The sequence below is a fragment of the Mus caroli genome, unplaced genomic scaffold (assembly GCF_978045245.1).
Source record: "Mus caroli unplaced genomic scaffold, Mus_caroli_1 scaffold_17, whole genome shotgun sequence".
NCBI classification, from domain to species: Eukaryota; Metazoa; Chordata; class Mammalia; order Rodentia; family Muridae; genus Mus; species Mus caroli.
In genome coordinates, this window is record NW_028227272.1 from 30,783,966 (window position 1) to 30,800,133 (window position 16,168).

General features: G+C 44.9%; 1 protein-coding gene across 3 annotated transcripts in view; it reads left to right on the plus strand.

Moving 5' to 3' along the window:
- Heg1 (heart development protein with EGF like domains 1) overlaps positions 1-16,168 on the plus strand; it is an 84,376-nt gene that overhangs the window by 63,330 nt on the left and 4,878 nt on the right. For 2 of the 3 annotated variants that reach the window (XM_085832292.1, XM_021184954.3), the window contains 4 exons: positions 2,076-2,118; positions 2,796-2,833; positions 12,434-12,521; positions 15,332-15,506. In XM_085832292.1, the coding sequence (XP_085688418.1) occupies positions 2,076-2,118; positions 2,796-2,833; positions 12,434-12,521; positions 15,332-15,506 (344 nt within the window). The remainder of the gene's footprint in view (positions 1-2,075; positions 2,119-2,795; positions 2,834-12,433; positions 12,522-15,331; positions 15,507-16,168) is intronic. The other variant, XM_021184955.3, reaches the window with a different exon arrangement.

Here is a 16,168-nt window from a genome sequence, read left to right on the forward strand (position 1 = left end):
TTCATTACAATAAAGTGATTTTCTTTTCGAGATAGGGTCTTACTTACTGGGTAGCTCTGGCTGGCCTGGAACTCAAAATACAGACTAGGCTGTCCTCAAACTCACAAAGACCTGTCTGCCTCTGCCTATAGACAGCTGGGATTAAAAGCATGTACCACCACACTCTGACACATTATTATTTAAAAAAAGAAAAAGCAATCAGAGATTTCGCTGGTTAGGTATGGCACAGGAAAAAAGGGGGTGGAGGAACGGACATAGTCTCACGTACCTGTGACATCAGCCTTGGGGTGCTGAAGCAGGAGAATTATGAGTTCCAAGACAGCAAATGTTCCTCTTTAAGAGGTAAGTTGGATTAAGAGAATACTGGCTACTTTGTTGAGACTGGAGGGACAGGGAACATGCACAAAGCTAAATGGTGTATTTGCCCAGGAAGGCCATGCGTTTACATGCAAGGTCTAAGATCAGACACTAACCAGAAAGATCATGATCAGAACCCACGATGTCCAGAAAGCACACTAGTGTGGGCCAGGAGATCCCTGTCTTTTTAGGCATTGAGGCCCACAAGAAGTTTCTCTGGGCATGCTCACCAAGAAGTTACTATGATATTGTAGCAATGTGGTCCATGGCATCCTGCAATGGGGATTTCTTGTGGCTGCTGCTTAGATTAAACAGTCTGTAGCCTGATCTACAGAGAGTTCCAGGACAGCCAGGGCTACACTGAGCAAAACCCTGTCTTGAAAAACCAAACTGGGCTGGTGAGATGGCTCAGTGGTAAAGAGCACTGACTGCTCTGCCAGAGGTCCTGAGTTCAAATCCCAGCAACCACATGGTGGTTCACAACTATCCCTAATGAGATCTGACACCCACTTCTGGTGTGTCTAAAGACAGCTACAGTGTACTTACATATAATGAATAAATAAATCTGTGGGCCGGAGTGAGCAGAGGTCCTGAGTTTAAGTCCTAGCAACCACATGGTGGCTCACAACCATCTGTACAGCTACAGTATACTCATATACATAAAATAAATAAATACATTTTCTTTTATAAAAAGAAAAGGAAGGAAGGAAGGAAGGAAGGAAGGAAGGAAGGAAGGAAGGAAGGAAGGCAGGCAGGCAGGCAGGCAGGCAGGCAGGCAGGCAGACAGACCGACCAAACCAAACCCATGGAAGTTCATAGCTGGGTGGGTGGTGGTGGCTCACACCTTTAAACCCAGTACTTGGGAGGCAGAGGCAGGTGCATCTCTGTGAGTTTGAGGCCAGCCTGGTCTACAGAGTGAGTTTCAAGACAGCCAAGGTTTTAAGATCTGCCAGGAGATCTTTCATTGTCTGCTTTCACTTGCGCATGGGTTAGCATTCCTGCTGCTTGGTTGAGCAGTTATTGTAATATCGAAAGTGTCCTGTGATTAGACAAGCTTGAGAACTGTTGATCTGGGAGCAGAGCTGGACCTTACCCTATGCAGTAACCCAGCTATGTTCTTGGCAAGAAAATTAGGGCACATCTAGATCTGTCTAGAATTGCTGGAACAGACAACAAGGCAAGCATTCGCTTATGAAAACCTGGGCATCAACCAGGACTGAGTTTCCAGAGAGCATCACCCATAGCATGCCTACCTCCTCATGAAAGAGGGCTAAGAGAGCCAGGTCACAACGAGGGTGCCCAAGTGGGTAAAGATTTGCCCGTGTTATAATGGAAGGGTACTCCATGGGTGATGGTTTTCATCTCTAGAGAACATACTAAAAGAATTGCTGAACAATAATTACAAAGGGAGCCATTTACCTAATGATTGCTAGATGCCAGACCATGGGAGCCACTTTTGTGCCTTATTTTATATCACCTCTTCAAGAAACATTGATGTTACTGTTTTCTCATTATTCTCTTTTTATTGATGGGAAACTGAGGCACAATAAGGTCAAGAAAAGTTTCTTGATCATGACAGCAGTGTTCAGATCAGGATATAGATAATTTAAAAATTCTCTGCATCTAGAATAGTCCTGTGGACTTTTGGGTGGCTGATGTTTAACTAACTGTGACTTTTGGTCACGTTAACCCTCATGGATTTTCCTTTTCTCTTTCAGCATGTGAAGATGGATATAGGCTTGAAAATGAAACCTGTATGAGGTAGGGTCCCTATTCTCTTTTCCTGATGAAGTTGTTACAAATGTCTTTAAAAAAAAAATACTACCCTGGGGCTGGAAAGATGGCTCAGCGGTTAAGGGCACTGACTGCTCTGCCAGAGGTTCAGAGTTCAATTCCCAGCAACCACATGGTGGCTCACAACCATCTGCAATGGGGTCTGATGCTCTCTTCTGGTGTGTTTGAAGAGAGCAATGGTGTAGTCATATACATTAAACAAACAAACAAACAAACCTTTTTTGAAAAAAAAAGATTTAGGGTTTGACGATATTTCAGATGTGGGGGTCTTCAGGAATGTTTAACCTGTAACAAATAGCTTATTGATAATCAGTGATATAGAATGAAGTATGCTTATTTAAAACACAAAATAAAAAGCAGTGTTGGCATACATCTTTAATCCCAGCACTCAGAAGGCAGAGGCAGGTGGATCTCTGAATTCCAGGCCAGCCCAGTCTACAGAGAGGCCCTGTTTTGAAAACACAAAGAAACGCTGTTTTGAAAAATGCCTCCCTCCCCCTCCAGAAAAAGAGAAAGAATAAAAGACAGACTACCCTAATAAAGAACCCATCCTAACTGAAGAAATTTCTCACGTATGTTGCCTCCTTACAGATTTTGTTGTGATTTGAGACTGAGTCTTATCTTGTCTCTCTCTTGATTTACAGTTGCCCATTTGGCCTCGGTGGACTCAACTGTGGAAACCGTAAGTGTCCCAAAGGAGAGAATGTGACTGTGTGTGGCCGGCCAAGTTTGCTGGCAGGCAGGCTCCTCCCCTCTCCACTGTGTGCTTAACTTCTGTGCTAGGTGTGTGGGAAAACAAACAAACAGAGAGTAAGCCTTGTGTGGTGCTTTCCCAAGCTCGAGGTGTAGGGGAAAAAATAAGACCCCTGCACAGCTCTGCCTGTGCCGCGAACACAGCAACTCACGCGGGAGGTAGGAGCCACAGAGCAGAGCCCACACCTAAAGGATAATGCAAGACACTCGTGAATGTTTCCCGGAAGTCGTGGAATTGGAGGGAGGTTTAAAAGACTTTGAACAGATACATGGGTGGGATGAGAGTATGAAGAACGTTCCTCATTTAGAGTCTTGGGGCAATCACATGGTGTTTGAGGAACACTTTATATGTGGGTGTGCCCAAATTGGGGGTGCGGGGAGAGACAGGAAGCACAGCATTGGGTTTGCAGGGCGCCCAGGAAGAGAGCTGTTGGGCAGGGGAGGTACTGAGGCTGCAGTGGGTGACTGCTGCTAGGGAGCTATCGATCTGTCTTAGCACAGGGGAGTTACATAACTGCAGCGAGCAAGTGCGCCTGTACAGCATTGTCAGGAGACTTCCAGTGCAGTGCCAGAAGGGGAGCATGCGCGGTCCAAGCCCCGCCAAGCATGCTGATAGTGCAGCAAGTATGCGGTCTCAGGCTCCTCTTCTCCCTGAGGAGCGGTATGAGGCAGGGTAGATTTGCTTGCATGGGTATTCTTTTCGCCTTCAGATGCTTTTGAGGTGGAAATTACCTTCAAAATTATGAAATAAGCCGGGCATGGTGGCACACGCCTTTAATCCCAGCCCTCGGGAGACAGAGGCAGGTGGATTTCTGAGTTCGAGGCCAGACTGGTCTACAAAGTGAGTTCCAGGACAGCCAGGGCTATACAGAGCAACCCTGTCTCAAAAACGAAAACAAAATTATGAAATAAAATTTGTGATACAGGATATGGGAGAGCCTAGTATGAATTATAGGAATCAAGACAGTTTTAGGATGGCTTTGTCTCATACAGGTAAATGTTCGAATGGTAACTATCTAAGGTTGGAAGTAGGCGCAATTTTATTTCCTGTGTGTTGTGTATTGTCCGCCCCCCCCATTACTATTCCCTACTTGTATGTCCCACTTTTTATGTCTTCAGGATACCCTACCTTTGTTCTTTTTTTCCTTCCTTCCTTCCTTCCTTCCTTTCTTTTTCTTCCTTTTCTTCTTTCTTTCTTTCTTTTTTTTTTTTTTTTTTTTTTTTTTTTTTTTTGAAAAAAGTCTTCCTATGTAGCACTGGCTAGCCTGAAATCCACTATGACAAGACTGGTCTTGAATTTTTAGAGATTCCCCTGCCTCCGCCTCCGCCTCCTGAAGGCTTTCTACATTTGTGTTCAAGGGAATAGTTATCTTTCTAGAAGGTGAAATTCATGCATGAACTCACTTCCTGGGTTGTGTGCCATTGATGTTTATTGTTTTGTTGTTTTTTTGTTTTTGTTTTGTTTGCTATGAACGGTCACCATTTATTCTCTAAGCTCTTGCGGTCAAAATCAACCCCATTGTTTGTGGGGTCTATAACCAGGATTTCTCTCAGGTCCCTGCAGCCACTTTTCCCTCCCCATTTATCCAAGTGACCATCATTATGTCCAGCAGAGGGCAGCCCCCTCCTGGACTGCAGTCGGCCCCAGTCCACTTCAGGAATGAAGCTGGCAGTTTGTCTTTAAACTGGGGTGACTTGGAACAACATCAAGTTAGTATTATGAAACATTTTATGGTGACTAATAAAAATGTTATGACGTGATAGCATGAGCAGGACACACTGAGACACATTTGCCAGCGGCCTCCTTATCTGAGATCTGGGCCCAGCCCTGGGCATTGGTTATGAAGTTGGGGGGACACTTGAATCTCTCCCCATTCGTGACAGAAGCACCTGAGGTGTGTTTTGTGCCACCTTGCTACCCTCAAACTCAGCAACCCTCCTCCCTCCATCTCTTGTGTTCTGGGGTTACAAGTCTGCTCCACCATGCCCAGCCCATCGAGCTGGATTTTCCATAGGCAGGAAATGTCTCGGACAGATTTCTCCGCACCTGCTGTTCTCAGGCCCAGTAAGAGCAGTAAGCCAACCTCTTCCAGATACTGCATGACCTTGGAATTCTCTCCTTCTATATTCCTGGCTGTCACCCAGTTCCAGCATACTCTAGGCACCAGGGTAATCCGTATCCTGCCTTTTTAAAGTGTTTTTGCTAGCTCTCTAGTTCTGCCCAGGCTCCATGCCTTGCTGCCTGTAGAAAATATCCTTCAAAAGGGTAGGATGTCTTTCCCAAGGCTTTAGCTTTCAAGGACATGCAAGTCACCCATACCCAGGCTGGGGACCCCAACTAGCTTATCCCTTTTCTCTTCTTATTATGTAGTATTTGTCTCTGTTCATACCCCAAAGTCCAACAATTGTGTCTTCTTATCCCCTTGTCCAGAATTCTTTTCTAACCAGACCTGTCTTTTGCCTTTTTCTGCCCCCTCCTCTTCTGCTGTCCCCTCCTCCTCTGCTGCCCTCTCTCTTCTGCTGTTCTCTTAGGCTTGCACACTTTCTTAGTTGCTTGAATCTTATGTTGGTTGCTCTGCACAGGTATATATCATCACACCTGCTGCTTTGAGTTGCTTCAACTTTTTCCCATCTCATGCATGCCTGTTTGTATATGTGTGTATTTATGTGTATGTATGTGTATATGTGTGTATGTACATATGTATGTATATATGTATGTGTGCATATGTATATGTGTATGCATGTGTTTACTTGTTGAATTGGGATCTAGCCTATCTCCCATACTAGCCTAAAACCTACTTTGTAACCTAAGATGACCTCAAACTCAACAATCCTCCTGCCTCGGCCCTCTGTGTGCTGGGGTTATAGGCATGCGCTACCATGCTGGCCACCTTTTTCTCTTTTTCAAATTAACTGTACTTTGCCATAGCATAGAACAGTGTAAAATCAATTAGAGTAGAGGTGTAAGGTAAGGAAAGGGGAGCCTGCACGCCATCTGTCACCCACTACACACTGCACACCGTCTGCATGAGGACCAGCAGGCATCTGCCACCCAGAGTTCCAGACTTCCTCACTCCATACCCACGGAATCAGAATCTGGAAATTTACCAAACCCAGCAACTTGATTATGTGCTGCATTGCATGCACCCTACAGCTTGAAGAGTGCAGGTGTCATCCGAGTGGATGTGTGTCTCTTTTGCAAATAATTGGACCTCACTGGAGATACTATTTTTTAACCTAAACTCTTAAAGCTATACTATTTTTTTTTAATTTTTTATTTTACTTTATTTTATGTTATTTATTTTGAGACAGGGTTTCTCTGAATAGCCCTGGCTATCCTGGAACTCACTCTGTAGACCAGGCTGGCCTTGAACTTAGAAATCCACCTGTCTCTGCCTCCCAAGTGCTAGGATTAAAGGCATGTGCCACCACTGCCCAACCGTGTTTTGTTTTGTTTTTTTTAAGCTATACTATTTTTTAACCTAAACTTTTAAAGTTAAAATTTAATTTTATGTGATTGTTTTGCCCACATGTATATATCTGCACAGTGTATATACCCAGTATCCACAGAGGCCAGAAGAGGGCAGTGGATCCTCTGGAACTAGAGTCACATATGATTGTGAGTCACCTTGTAGGTGCCGGCAATCAAACCCAGGTCCTCTGGAAGAGCAGCCATCTGTGCTGACCAGCCATCTCGCCAGCCCTGTCACCTGTTTAACCGTGCAGTGACTTAATTTCTACACTCTTACTATGATAATGTTGATACTGCCATACTATTCTATACTATAATTTCCTTCTGTCTACCTTTTACGACACCTTTTTACCGGATTGTCCTCAAAGCCATTTCTCCCACTTATGGTTACTGTCACTTCATCAGACTGCAGAACTCGCACCGTTGTTTCTCATTAGTTTCTTCCTACCACAGACATTTTCATCCATCTCCCTTTCACATCCGTTCCACATGCCCTTTGCTTCAAAAGCTCTGGCTTTTGTAAATGCAGTCCCTTCTGGCTTTGCAGTGGCTCTTTAGAGCTGTCTTTTCAGTTTCCAACAAACCAGAGCACCCCACTTAAGGATATTCCCGACTGTCTTCCACCCACCCAAAACGTGGTATAGAAAGAACGTCTCACTTTGCTCTCCTTGCCATCCATCGCATACAGCCACAGGGAGATTCAGATCAGAGGGAGAGAGCACTGTGTGTCAGCAGAAATAGCTCAGAACGCGCACATCGCTCAGTGCGCATGTCCGGAAAGCCAGAGACAAAACAGGAGGAAATTCGATTCTAACCACCCGCATGTCAATGCTAGCTGGCCTCAGCTGGGGGCCGTCCTTTCCCATTGGAACTTGAAGGAAGCAAGGCATCGGGGGAGAGGAATACTATTCTGTATTTGATATCCCTGTAGCCTGATGAGATGGAAGGGACAGAAACTCCAGCTGAGAGTGAGTCACATGGAAAATTCTCCTAACAGAAGGGAGTAGCAACCCTCGATTCACACACAGCCTGGAGACTGAAAGGAAGACTCCAGAAGAAGAAAAGGAAGGCCTTGAGTCAAGTTGGAAGAGGATGGGAAAGCTTCAGAGGCAAAACTCTGACCTGATGTGGTTAAGCACCGAATGAATTTTAAACGAAAACCAATACAGCTTCCTAGGAAGGTCTGTTGTACAGGTGAAAGGATGTTCATCGATTAAAGTTCTGGAGGAAGGCTGACAAGTTTAAGCAAAGTTTATTGGAAGGACGTGTCCTGGGACCTGAGTGTCTGACATGGCTGGGATCGCTAGAATGGGCAGCTGAGGTCAGAACTTACAGAGCACACCCAATCGGGACTCCACCTCCTCTCTGCTTTTGCTTCACAAGGCTGTACACAGGCTTCCTTCCCTTCCCAGACTTGTGGTTTAGTCATTTTGAAAGAGAAAGTCCTCTCTGCTTTCCACATGAGTCTGGGCGTTGTGTTCATTCCTCATCAGCTGTGGCTGAGAATGTCAACAGGATTCTCCCCCACCTCCCCGAGAGTGCACGGGTGGAGGGATTAAACAGTTCTGGGAAGGGGTAGGGTACACAGACAATGGGTTTCGCCCAAGTAAACATGTAAACAAAGCTAAGAGCTCTGGAGGAAGGTGGTATCCAAGGTTGGTTTGGTGAAAAATGCAAGCTGAGAGGATGGCACTGGCCAGCACTGAACTACCAATGTGTGTTCATGGGGAAGGAGGCCCGAGGAGCCCAGCTCTCTCTGCAGCATCTCCTCACACTAGAAAGCACAGGACTGTCTCAATCTCACAGAAAGACTCACAGCACCCCTCCACGGCCAGAAGCAAACATGACAGTTGGCGCTGGGGAAGAAAGAGCCCACGAAGCCCCATGTCGCAGAAAGCAGAAGTGAGCACTTACACCTAAAATGATTCTGTAAGACATTGCCCTTGGTAGAGGTGGGTAAGGGTCTATGACATCTCTTCATCCTCTTACCTTTATATTTCTTTTATTTAAAATATTTAATTTGCATACGCACTTTCAAGATTCACGTTGGCATTTTTCAAACATAATTCTTTTAGGTTCTTTTTACCCGATGAACCCCTCAAGTCCCTCCCACCTCCCATAGACTCCTTTCCTGTTGTCATCTGTGTCCTGTCACCTCCCCTCTTAACTCTTAGCTGTCCCCTCTCACGTTCTCCTTTTTGGTTTTATAACTCACCTCACATCCATTCCTAGCCCCACATACAAACATTACACACTGGGATCACTTAGTATATTTTCCAACTCCATCCATGTTACTGCAAGTCTCATGCTGCCATAGCACACACATACATAGAAGTGTTCACATTGCTGTGACGTCCAAACATGGGGGCCTTTACAAACAGAATATGGCTGTGTTTTACCAATATATTGGTCCTCAGTGAATGAATGCCATTAGAAGAAGAAGAACGGGCAGTGTATGGTAGTTGATACCTAAAGGGAAAGATGGGGAAGTGAGTAAGGTTTTATTTTGTTTATTTAAAAAGCTATCCTGCTAGGTATGGTGGCACACACTTGTAAGTCTAGTATTTGGAAGGTTAAAGGAGGAGAATCATGAGTGTGAGGCCAGCCTGGGCTACATGGTGAGTTCCAGGCTACCCTTGGCTATATAGCCAGAGTTATTGTTCCCTGCTCCTTCTACTTTCATGCCATTCTTGTGTGTGTGTGTGTGTGTGTGTGTGTGTGTGTGAAATACATATATATTTTTTAAGTTTAGGTTTCTCATATGAGAAAAGGACAATATTCATATTTCTGAGTCCAGCTTATGCTATACAGTTCCATCTGTTTTCCTACAAAGTATATTGGTTTATGGCTTTTTTTGTTTTCTGTTTTGTTTTTGTTTTTGTTTTTTAAGATGTATTTATTTATTATATGTAAGCACACTGTAGCTGTCTTCAGACACTCCAGAAGAGGGAGTGAGATCTCATTATGAATGGTTGTAAGCCACCATGTGGTTGCTGGGAATTGAACTCAGGACCTTTGGAAGAGCAGTCAATGCTCTTAACCTCTGAGCCATCTCTCCAGTCCCCTGTTTTTTGTTTTTTTAGACAAAATTATTTCAAAGAGGAATGTAACCTGCGGCCCCTTGCAAAGATCACTGCTATCATAGATATTTGCTTGTTTTGCTATAAATGAGAAAACTTAGTTTGATGTGTAGAATAAAAATTAAACTTTTATGTTTGTTTTTTGAGACAGGGTCTTTCTGTGTTGCCCTGGCTGTCCTGAAACTCGCTCTGTAGATCAAGCTAGCCTTGACTTTACAGATATCTGCCTGTCTCTGCCTCTGACTGCTGGGATTAAAGGCATGTATCACTACTGCTCAATTTAGATTTTGGTTTTTAAGAGAAGAAGAAACTAGGCATGGTAGCACATGCCTGTAATCCCAGGCTCAAACAGGAGGATCATTTCAATTTAGAACCTGCCTGGGCTACATAGTAAGTGTAAGTATAGGCTACTAGGCTCTTGAGAGTCTATCTCAACTTAAAAAGAGAAAAAGACAGCCAGGCAATGGTAATACTCACATTTAATCCCAGCACTTGGAAGGCAGAGGCAGGTGGACTTCTGAGTTCAAGACCAGCCTGGTCTACAGAGAGAGTTCCCTGGTAGCACACACATATACAACAATGCAAACACACACACACACACACACACACACACACACACACACACAACCAAAAACAAAAAGACCAGGGGAGCCAGGCATGGTGACACAGGCCTGTAATCCCAGCACTTGAGAGATAGAGAGGCAGAAAGCAGAAGTTCACAGCCAGCCTTGGCTATATGAGACCCTGTCCAAAAAGGGGGTACAGGGCATAGAGAAACCAGATGTGATTGCCTGTAATCCCAGCACTCTGAATGTAGAGGCTAGCAGGAGTTCAAGGGCATCCTTGGCTACATAGCAAGGTAGAAGCCCACCTGGGCTATCCATGACTCTGTGTTTCAAAAATGAAAATAAGTAAGTAAATAAATAAGTAAAAAGAGCACTGGGAGCCACCAAAGTCTCTTAAAAGAAGAAAACAGCAAGGTCAGACTTGCTGTCCAGAGAAGACATGACAGGAGCTCAGGGCAGAGCTGGTAGAGATGAAGAACAGGGATGCCGGCTGGAAAGATGGTGTGGGGTTAAGTACACGAGCTGCTCTTCCAGAGGACTAGAGTTCAAGCCCCAACTTGGGTTGTTCACAACTCCCTGTAGCTCCAGCTCCTTGGGGTCTGCCACCCTCTTCTGGCACATACACACACAAAGCACACACAGACACACACATTCAAATATACAAATGATAAAAAAAATTAATTCTTTAGAAGGGATGGGGGTGAGGACTGAAGTGATGGCTTAGTGGTTAAGAGCACTTGCTGCTCTTCCAGAGCACCAAGGTTCTATTCCCAGCACCCACATAGTGGCTCACAACCATTCGTAACTCCAGTTTCAAGAAATCCAATGCCCATTTCTGATCTCCATGGTCAGTGATGCATAAAATAGGTATCTATTAACTAAGTGCATAAAATAAATATTTTTTTAAAAAATGAACAATGGCTACATCAAAGAGGCTTGTCTGTTCACTCACGTGTGCACACACACTAATATATGAAATTAAAAATAATTATGTAAAAGTAATAATATGGCAGGAGTTGAAACATACGAGAGAGATCTGGGCGCATATATCAGAGTCAAGGAAGAAGAGGGACACACCCTCTGATCTGACCTTGTCCCCTCTATACTGCAGAACTAAACTTCTTCATAATAATCTGGCCTCTTTGCGGCTTTGCTTAAATAAAAGGATAGATAAGGGGTGCATAGCTTATCGCCTGCATGTTCTACTCATAGCCCCTGATCTATGAGTCCATCGAGCAGACGGGACAAGAGCAGGAGAGCTGTGCCATGGCCCTGACTTTATAACCATGTCTGCAGATCATGGATCAGTCTTAGAATACTGTAAAGAGTCTGGTCGTTTGGGGCTAGAGAGATGGCTCAGTGGGAAAGAGCGCAGGTCTGCTCTAACAGAGGACCTGGGTTCCACTCCCAGAACCTATGTGATGGCTCACAACCCTCTGTAACTGTCCCAGTGGATCCTGATGTCCTTACCTGGTCTCTTTGGTCATGTCACAGACAAATAGTTGAATAAAACATTGGTAATGAAATATAAAATGTGTATTTTTGTAAAAAGAAAAAAAATCTAGTTTTTTCTTTCAAACTAGATCTTGTAACCCGAGAAACCAATTTTAATTTTATATCCATACAAAAATAAGAAATTTAATATAATTTATCATAAATTTTGCTACAATATACAGATATAAAATCCAACTAATTAGATATGTTAGCATTATTATATATAATATATGCTTCTATCAGTGCTAATTTCTGGTAATTAAATCAATGTATAAGGAGCCTCCTGGGTCTCTGGCATGCTTTACACAGTGAACACAGACTCTGGACTTAGCAGACTGTTAACATTTCTTTTGAAACTGAAGAGTTTAACCTGTCTCCGTTCTGTTTTACCAAGTAAGACTCTAAAACTGAATCAAATATCTGGTGTTTTGTTTTGTTTTTTGAGGCAGGGTCTCACTGCTGCCCTGGCTTGGCAGGAACTCATGATGTAGATCAGGCTGCCTCTGCCTCCAGGGTGAAGCACGAATCTTTATCTTCACTATTACCATCAAGATAAAAAGTTAAATTTCCTGATGTATAATTTTCACGGGATAAAAAGCACCCAAGTGAGAGAGGGAATAAGAGTAAAGTCTTTCAGAACAGTTTGGGGAAACTTGATGGTTGCCTGTCTCTTCTCTGGTTTAGTGACATCATTAGGATTGCTCTAGAGAAAGAAATTTGGGGCTGAAAGAGGGAATCCTCTCACTGCAAAGAAAGCAGAGCTCCAGCCTTGGAGGATCTCTGGGCCAGAAAGCAGGCAGTGGGGGAGAGCAGCTAGGGCCTCCCTGCGGTGGTGGGGTGGGGTGGAGGCTTACTTAGGACTGGGGACCTCCTGCCAATCAGCCCTGTTTGTTTTTTCCTTTGTCTTCTGTGTTTAGCCTATCAGCTCGTCACCGTGGTGATCGCAGCCGCAGGAGGTGGCCTCTTGCTCATCCTGGGCGTGGCACTCATTGTTACCTGTTGCAGGTGAGTGGTGAGACCTCTCATTTAGATCCCCCTTTCATGACCTGTGCTATATGAAGGTGGATTCTGAACCTTGCGTAAACTAGCACTTGGGAGACTGAGGCAGAAGGAAGATGACTCTGAGGACAGCCTGGGTTTATTAGCAGGTTCTAGGCAAGCCTGGACTACATAGTAAGACCCTGTCTCCAAAGCAACAAAATAAAAAGGACTTTATCAAAATCAAAAACTTACAAACTCTGGAGCTGAGGACATGGCTCAGAGCGCTTGCCTAGCGTGCATGAAGCCCTGCGCATGCTCCACGGCCATGCAGAACCAAAGAACAAAGCAAAGTCCCTGCGCATGCTCCGCAGCCATGCAGAACCAAAGAACAACGTGTCGTCCTCCTTATGATCCCAGCCCAGGACGGAAAGGCAAGAGGAATAAAGAATTCAAAATCATCCTTAGCTATAAAGCAAGTGCAAAGCCGGCCAGGTATACAGGCAGCTGTTTTGTTTTGTTTTGTTTTGTTTTAAAAACAACCAAAGTTGTTCACACACATTTTTAATCCCAGCACTCCGGAAGCAGATTTTTAAATCCCAGCACTCAGGAAGCAGATTTTTAATCCCAGCACTCAGGAAGCAGAGACACTTGGATTTCCTAGGTCAACCTAGTCTACATAGTGGGTTCCAGGTTCCCGGACAGCCAGGATTACATAGCAAGAGTGTCTTAAAATAAATAAATAACAGAAAATAAGGAATGTTGATGAGAATGTGGCAGAATTGGAGTCTTTAGGCACACATGGCTGCCAGGGATAGAAGAAAGAAAAGCAGCTTTGAATGTCTGGTAAACCCAGGACTCCCAGTCCCAGAAGATGCTTATGAGCCATTTGCACAAGAACTTGGACCTGGATATTCACAACAGTCCTATTCCTGAGAGTCAAAGGGGGGTGGGGAGAGGAGCAGTCCTAGCGCCTATGGGCACAAAACCCAGATGTGACAGAGGCACATTCTGTCAGCCACCGACTGACACACGTGAACCTTCAAACCCTTGTTCTCAGGAAAATGAGGCATCTCTAAGACCATCTGAAGTGCGATAGGAAAAGGGAGTTATAAGAGTCTCTGCATCTAATTGAGACAGAAAGTAGGCCAGTGGGAATCTAGGGCAGAGGTCAGGGTGGAGAAGTTGGGGTTGATTGATAAGGGGTCTGAGACTTCTGGAGGTGACAATGGTCACACCACTGTGAATACGTTTAAAAAAATGTTTATGAGTATACTGTATGGTTTCGTCAGTCGTCTCAGAGCTGTGTATGTACAGAGAGGCAGACAGAGGAAGGAAAGGAACTATTTTAGCAGTAAAAAAAGTCGGACCTAGCCAGGGGGTGGTGGCACACGCCTTGAATCCCAGCACTTGGGAGGCAGAGGCAGGTGGATTTCTGAGTTTGAGGCCAGCCTGGTCTACAAAGTGAGTGCCAGGACAGCCAGGGCTACACAGAGAAACCCGGTCTTGAAAAACCAAAAAAAAAAAAAAAAAAAAAGGAGGACCTTTTTTGGATGAACCTCAGTTCCAGGCTTCCTGCAATCGAGTTTCCATGAGAAGGAAGGGAAAGAAAGAACGAATTCCCCCTTGTCTCAATTCTCTGTTCAAGTAAAGGAACATTACAGTCATTGATTTAGATGATACCAAAAGGAAAGAATTATTTGTACGTGACAGCTGGAGGGACCTTTCCAAAATCGCTAGTTAACTCTTTTTTGTGCCAGTGTTAAAGGGACATTTTAAGGCATCCTCTGCCTCCAGGAAGGCCGCCGAGAATAATCAACTGCCTTTAAGTATCCCTTCTTAGATTACCATTAAAGATAAGTGTGAACCCGTTGAGGGCAGTTACCCAGAGAAACAGAGCCTGGCAGCTAGGGCACATGGGCCTTGCATTGGCAACATTCTCTACCACAGCCGTGTAGTCCTTTTAGGAGGGAACCTGGACTCTTGGTTAGTGAATGGGAAGCGTTGGCAGCCTGCTCTGAGCCTGGAGGAAGCCAGCACTGAAGGCAGAGTCATTTCTGTGCTTTTCCCAGGAACTGAAAGTGCTGAAGAAAGAACAACAGGCTTTAAAGTCTCTTACTCAGAGCAAATATAATTAAGTGTTTCTGATCCTTGGCCCACAAGACAGGTTGAAGACAGTTGTCTTAGAGTTTAAGACCGTTGTCTTAACCATATCTAAGCCATAAAACCTCACAGTTTCTGAGCTCCTGAAATGACAATGTGGAGAATCTGTAAGCAGGTGGCCCTCCTGAGGTTTTTGTGGCTAAGTTGTAAATAAAACATTGGCCGCAGAGAGGAGAGGCCAGCTCCATCCCAGGTCACTAGTAACCACCTGGTGAGCCAGGGGCTAAGTCTTCCTAAGCCAGCACCACCCTGTGGTCTGGCCCTCCATTCTGAAACCCAAGCACAGCACTGACGCTTCACCTGTGGCTTCTGATGTTTAACCATCACCGAGTTGCTGTCCCTCCATAGTCTGTGAACGCTGTTCCTGTCTCCCTGGCTACCCCAAGGGCACAGCGCCCTCTTCTCCCAGAGGACAGGACACTAACAGCTTCTCCAGGGTCATCTTCATGCCACTTTTAGACTCTTTACATTGGGAAAATCTTTTTTGCATCTTTTTTTGAATGGCAGAGGGGACCCCTCATGGCAGTTTTAGTGTTTTAGTCAAATAGTAAATTATACTACGTTCCCAGTCTTATTTACATTGCAAATCACACTCAGTCTTGTCGAAGATGTCATGTCTTGACACAACCTATTGATAGAATCTTGTTGCACATTTTTTTTTTTAATTCTCACAGAAAGAGTAAAAATGACATAAGTAAACTCATCTTCAAAAGTGGGGACTTCCAAATGTCCCCATACACCGATGCCCCCAAGAATCCTCGCTCGCAAGAGTGGGGCCGAGAAGCCATTGAAATGCACGAGAACGGAAGCACCAAAAACCTCCTGCAGATGACAGACGTGTACTACTCGGTAGGTGTCTGTGGCAGACGGCTTCAGGGCCCCCCAGCTCAGGGGTCACAGCTAAGGCTTTACCGGAACGGTGACATCAGCCTCTAAGACACACTGCTTACCGACTGGTTTAGTGGTGGCCTGGTGACATGGAGTTCTTCAGTGTGAGTATGAGAGACACTGCCACAGAGTAGGTTACTTTTAGGGAGTGGGAGTCATAATTCCCAAACTTAGCTTTAAGAATAGGAACAGGAGCCGGGCGGTGGTGGCGCACGCCTTTAATCCCAGCACTTGGGAGGCAGAGACAGGCGGATTTCTGAGTTCGAGGCCAGCCTGGTCTACAGAATGAGTTCCAGGACAGCCAGGGCTATACAGAGAAACCCTGTCTCGAAAAACCAAAAAAAAAAAAAAAAAGAATAGGAACAGGAACTTCAGAGGGAGAAAGTCGCTCCAGCCCCTTGCCCTCCTCTCTCTGTTATCTCCTTTGCTATCTTGAATCTCACCTCCTGTGCTGTGTCAGTCAAAACTCTGGGCTGGGAGAGGCAGAGCAAGAGAGACTCAAGGCTATCTTCACCATGTAGGTTTTAGAAACTCAGTAGGTCTTTAATAATTGGCTCCCCTGAGCCCAAGGCCACATCAGTGTGAAAGCTGAGAGCTTACCTTAAGCCAGTGGTTCTCAGCCT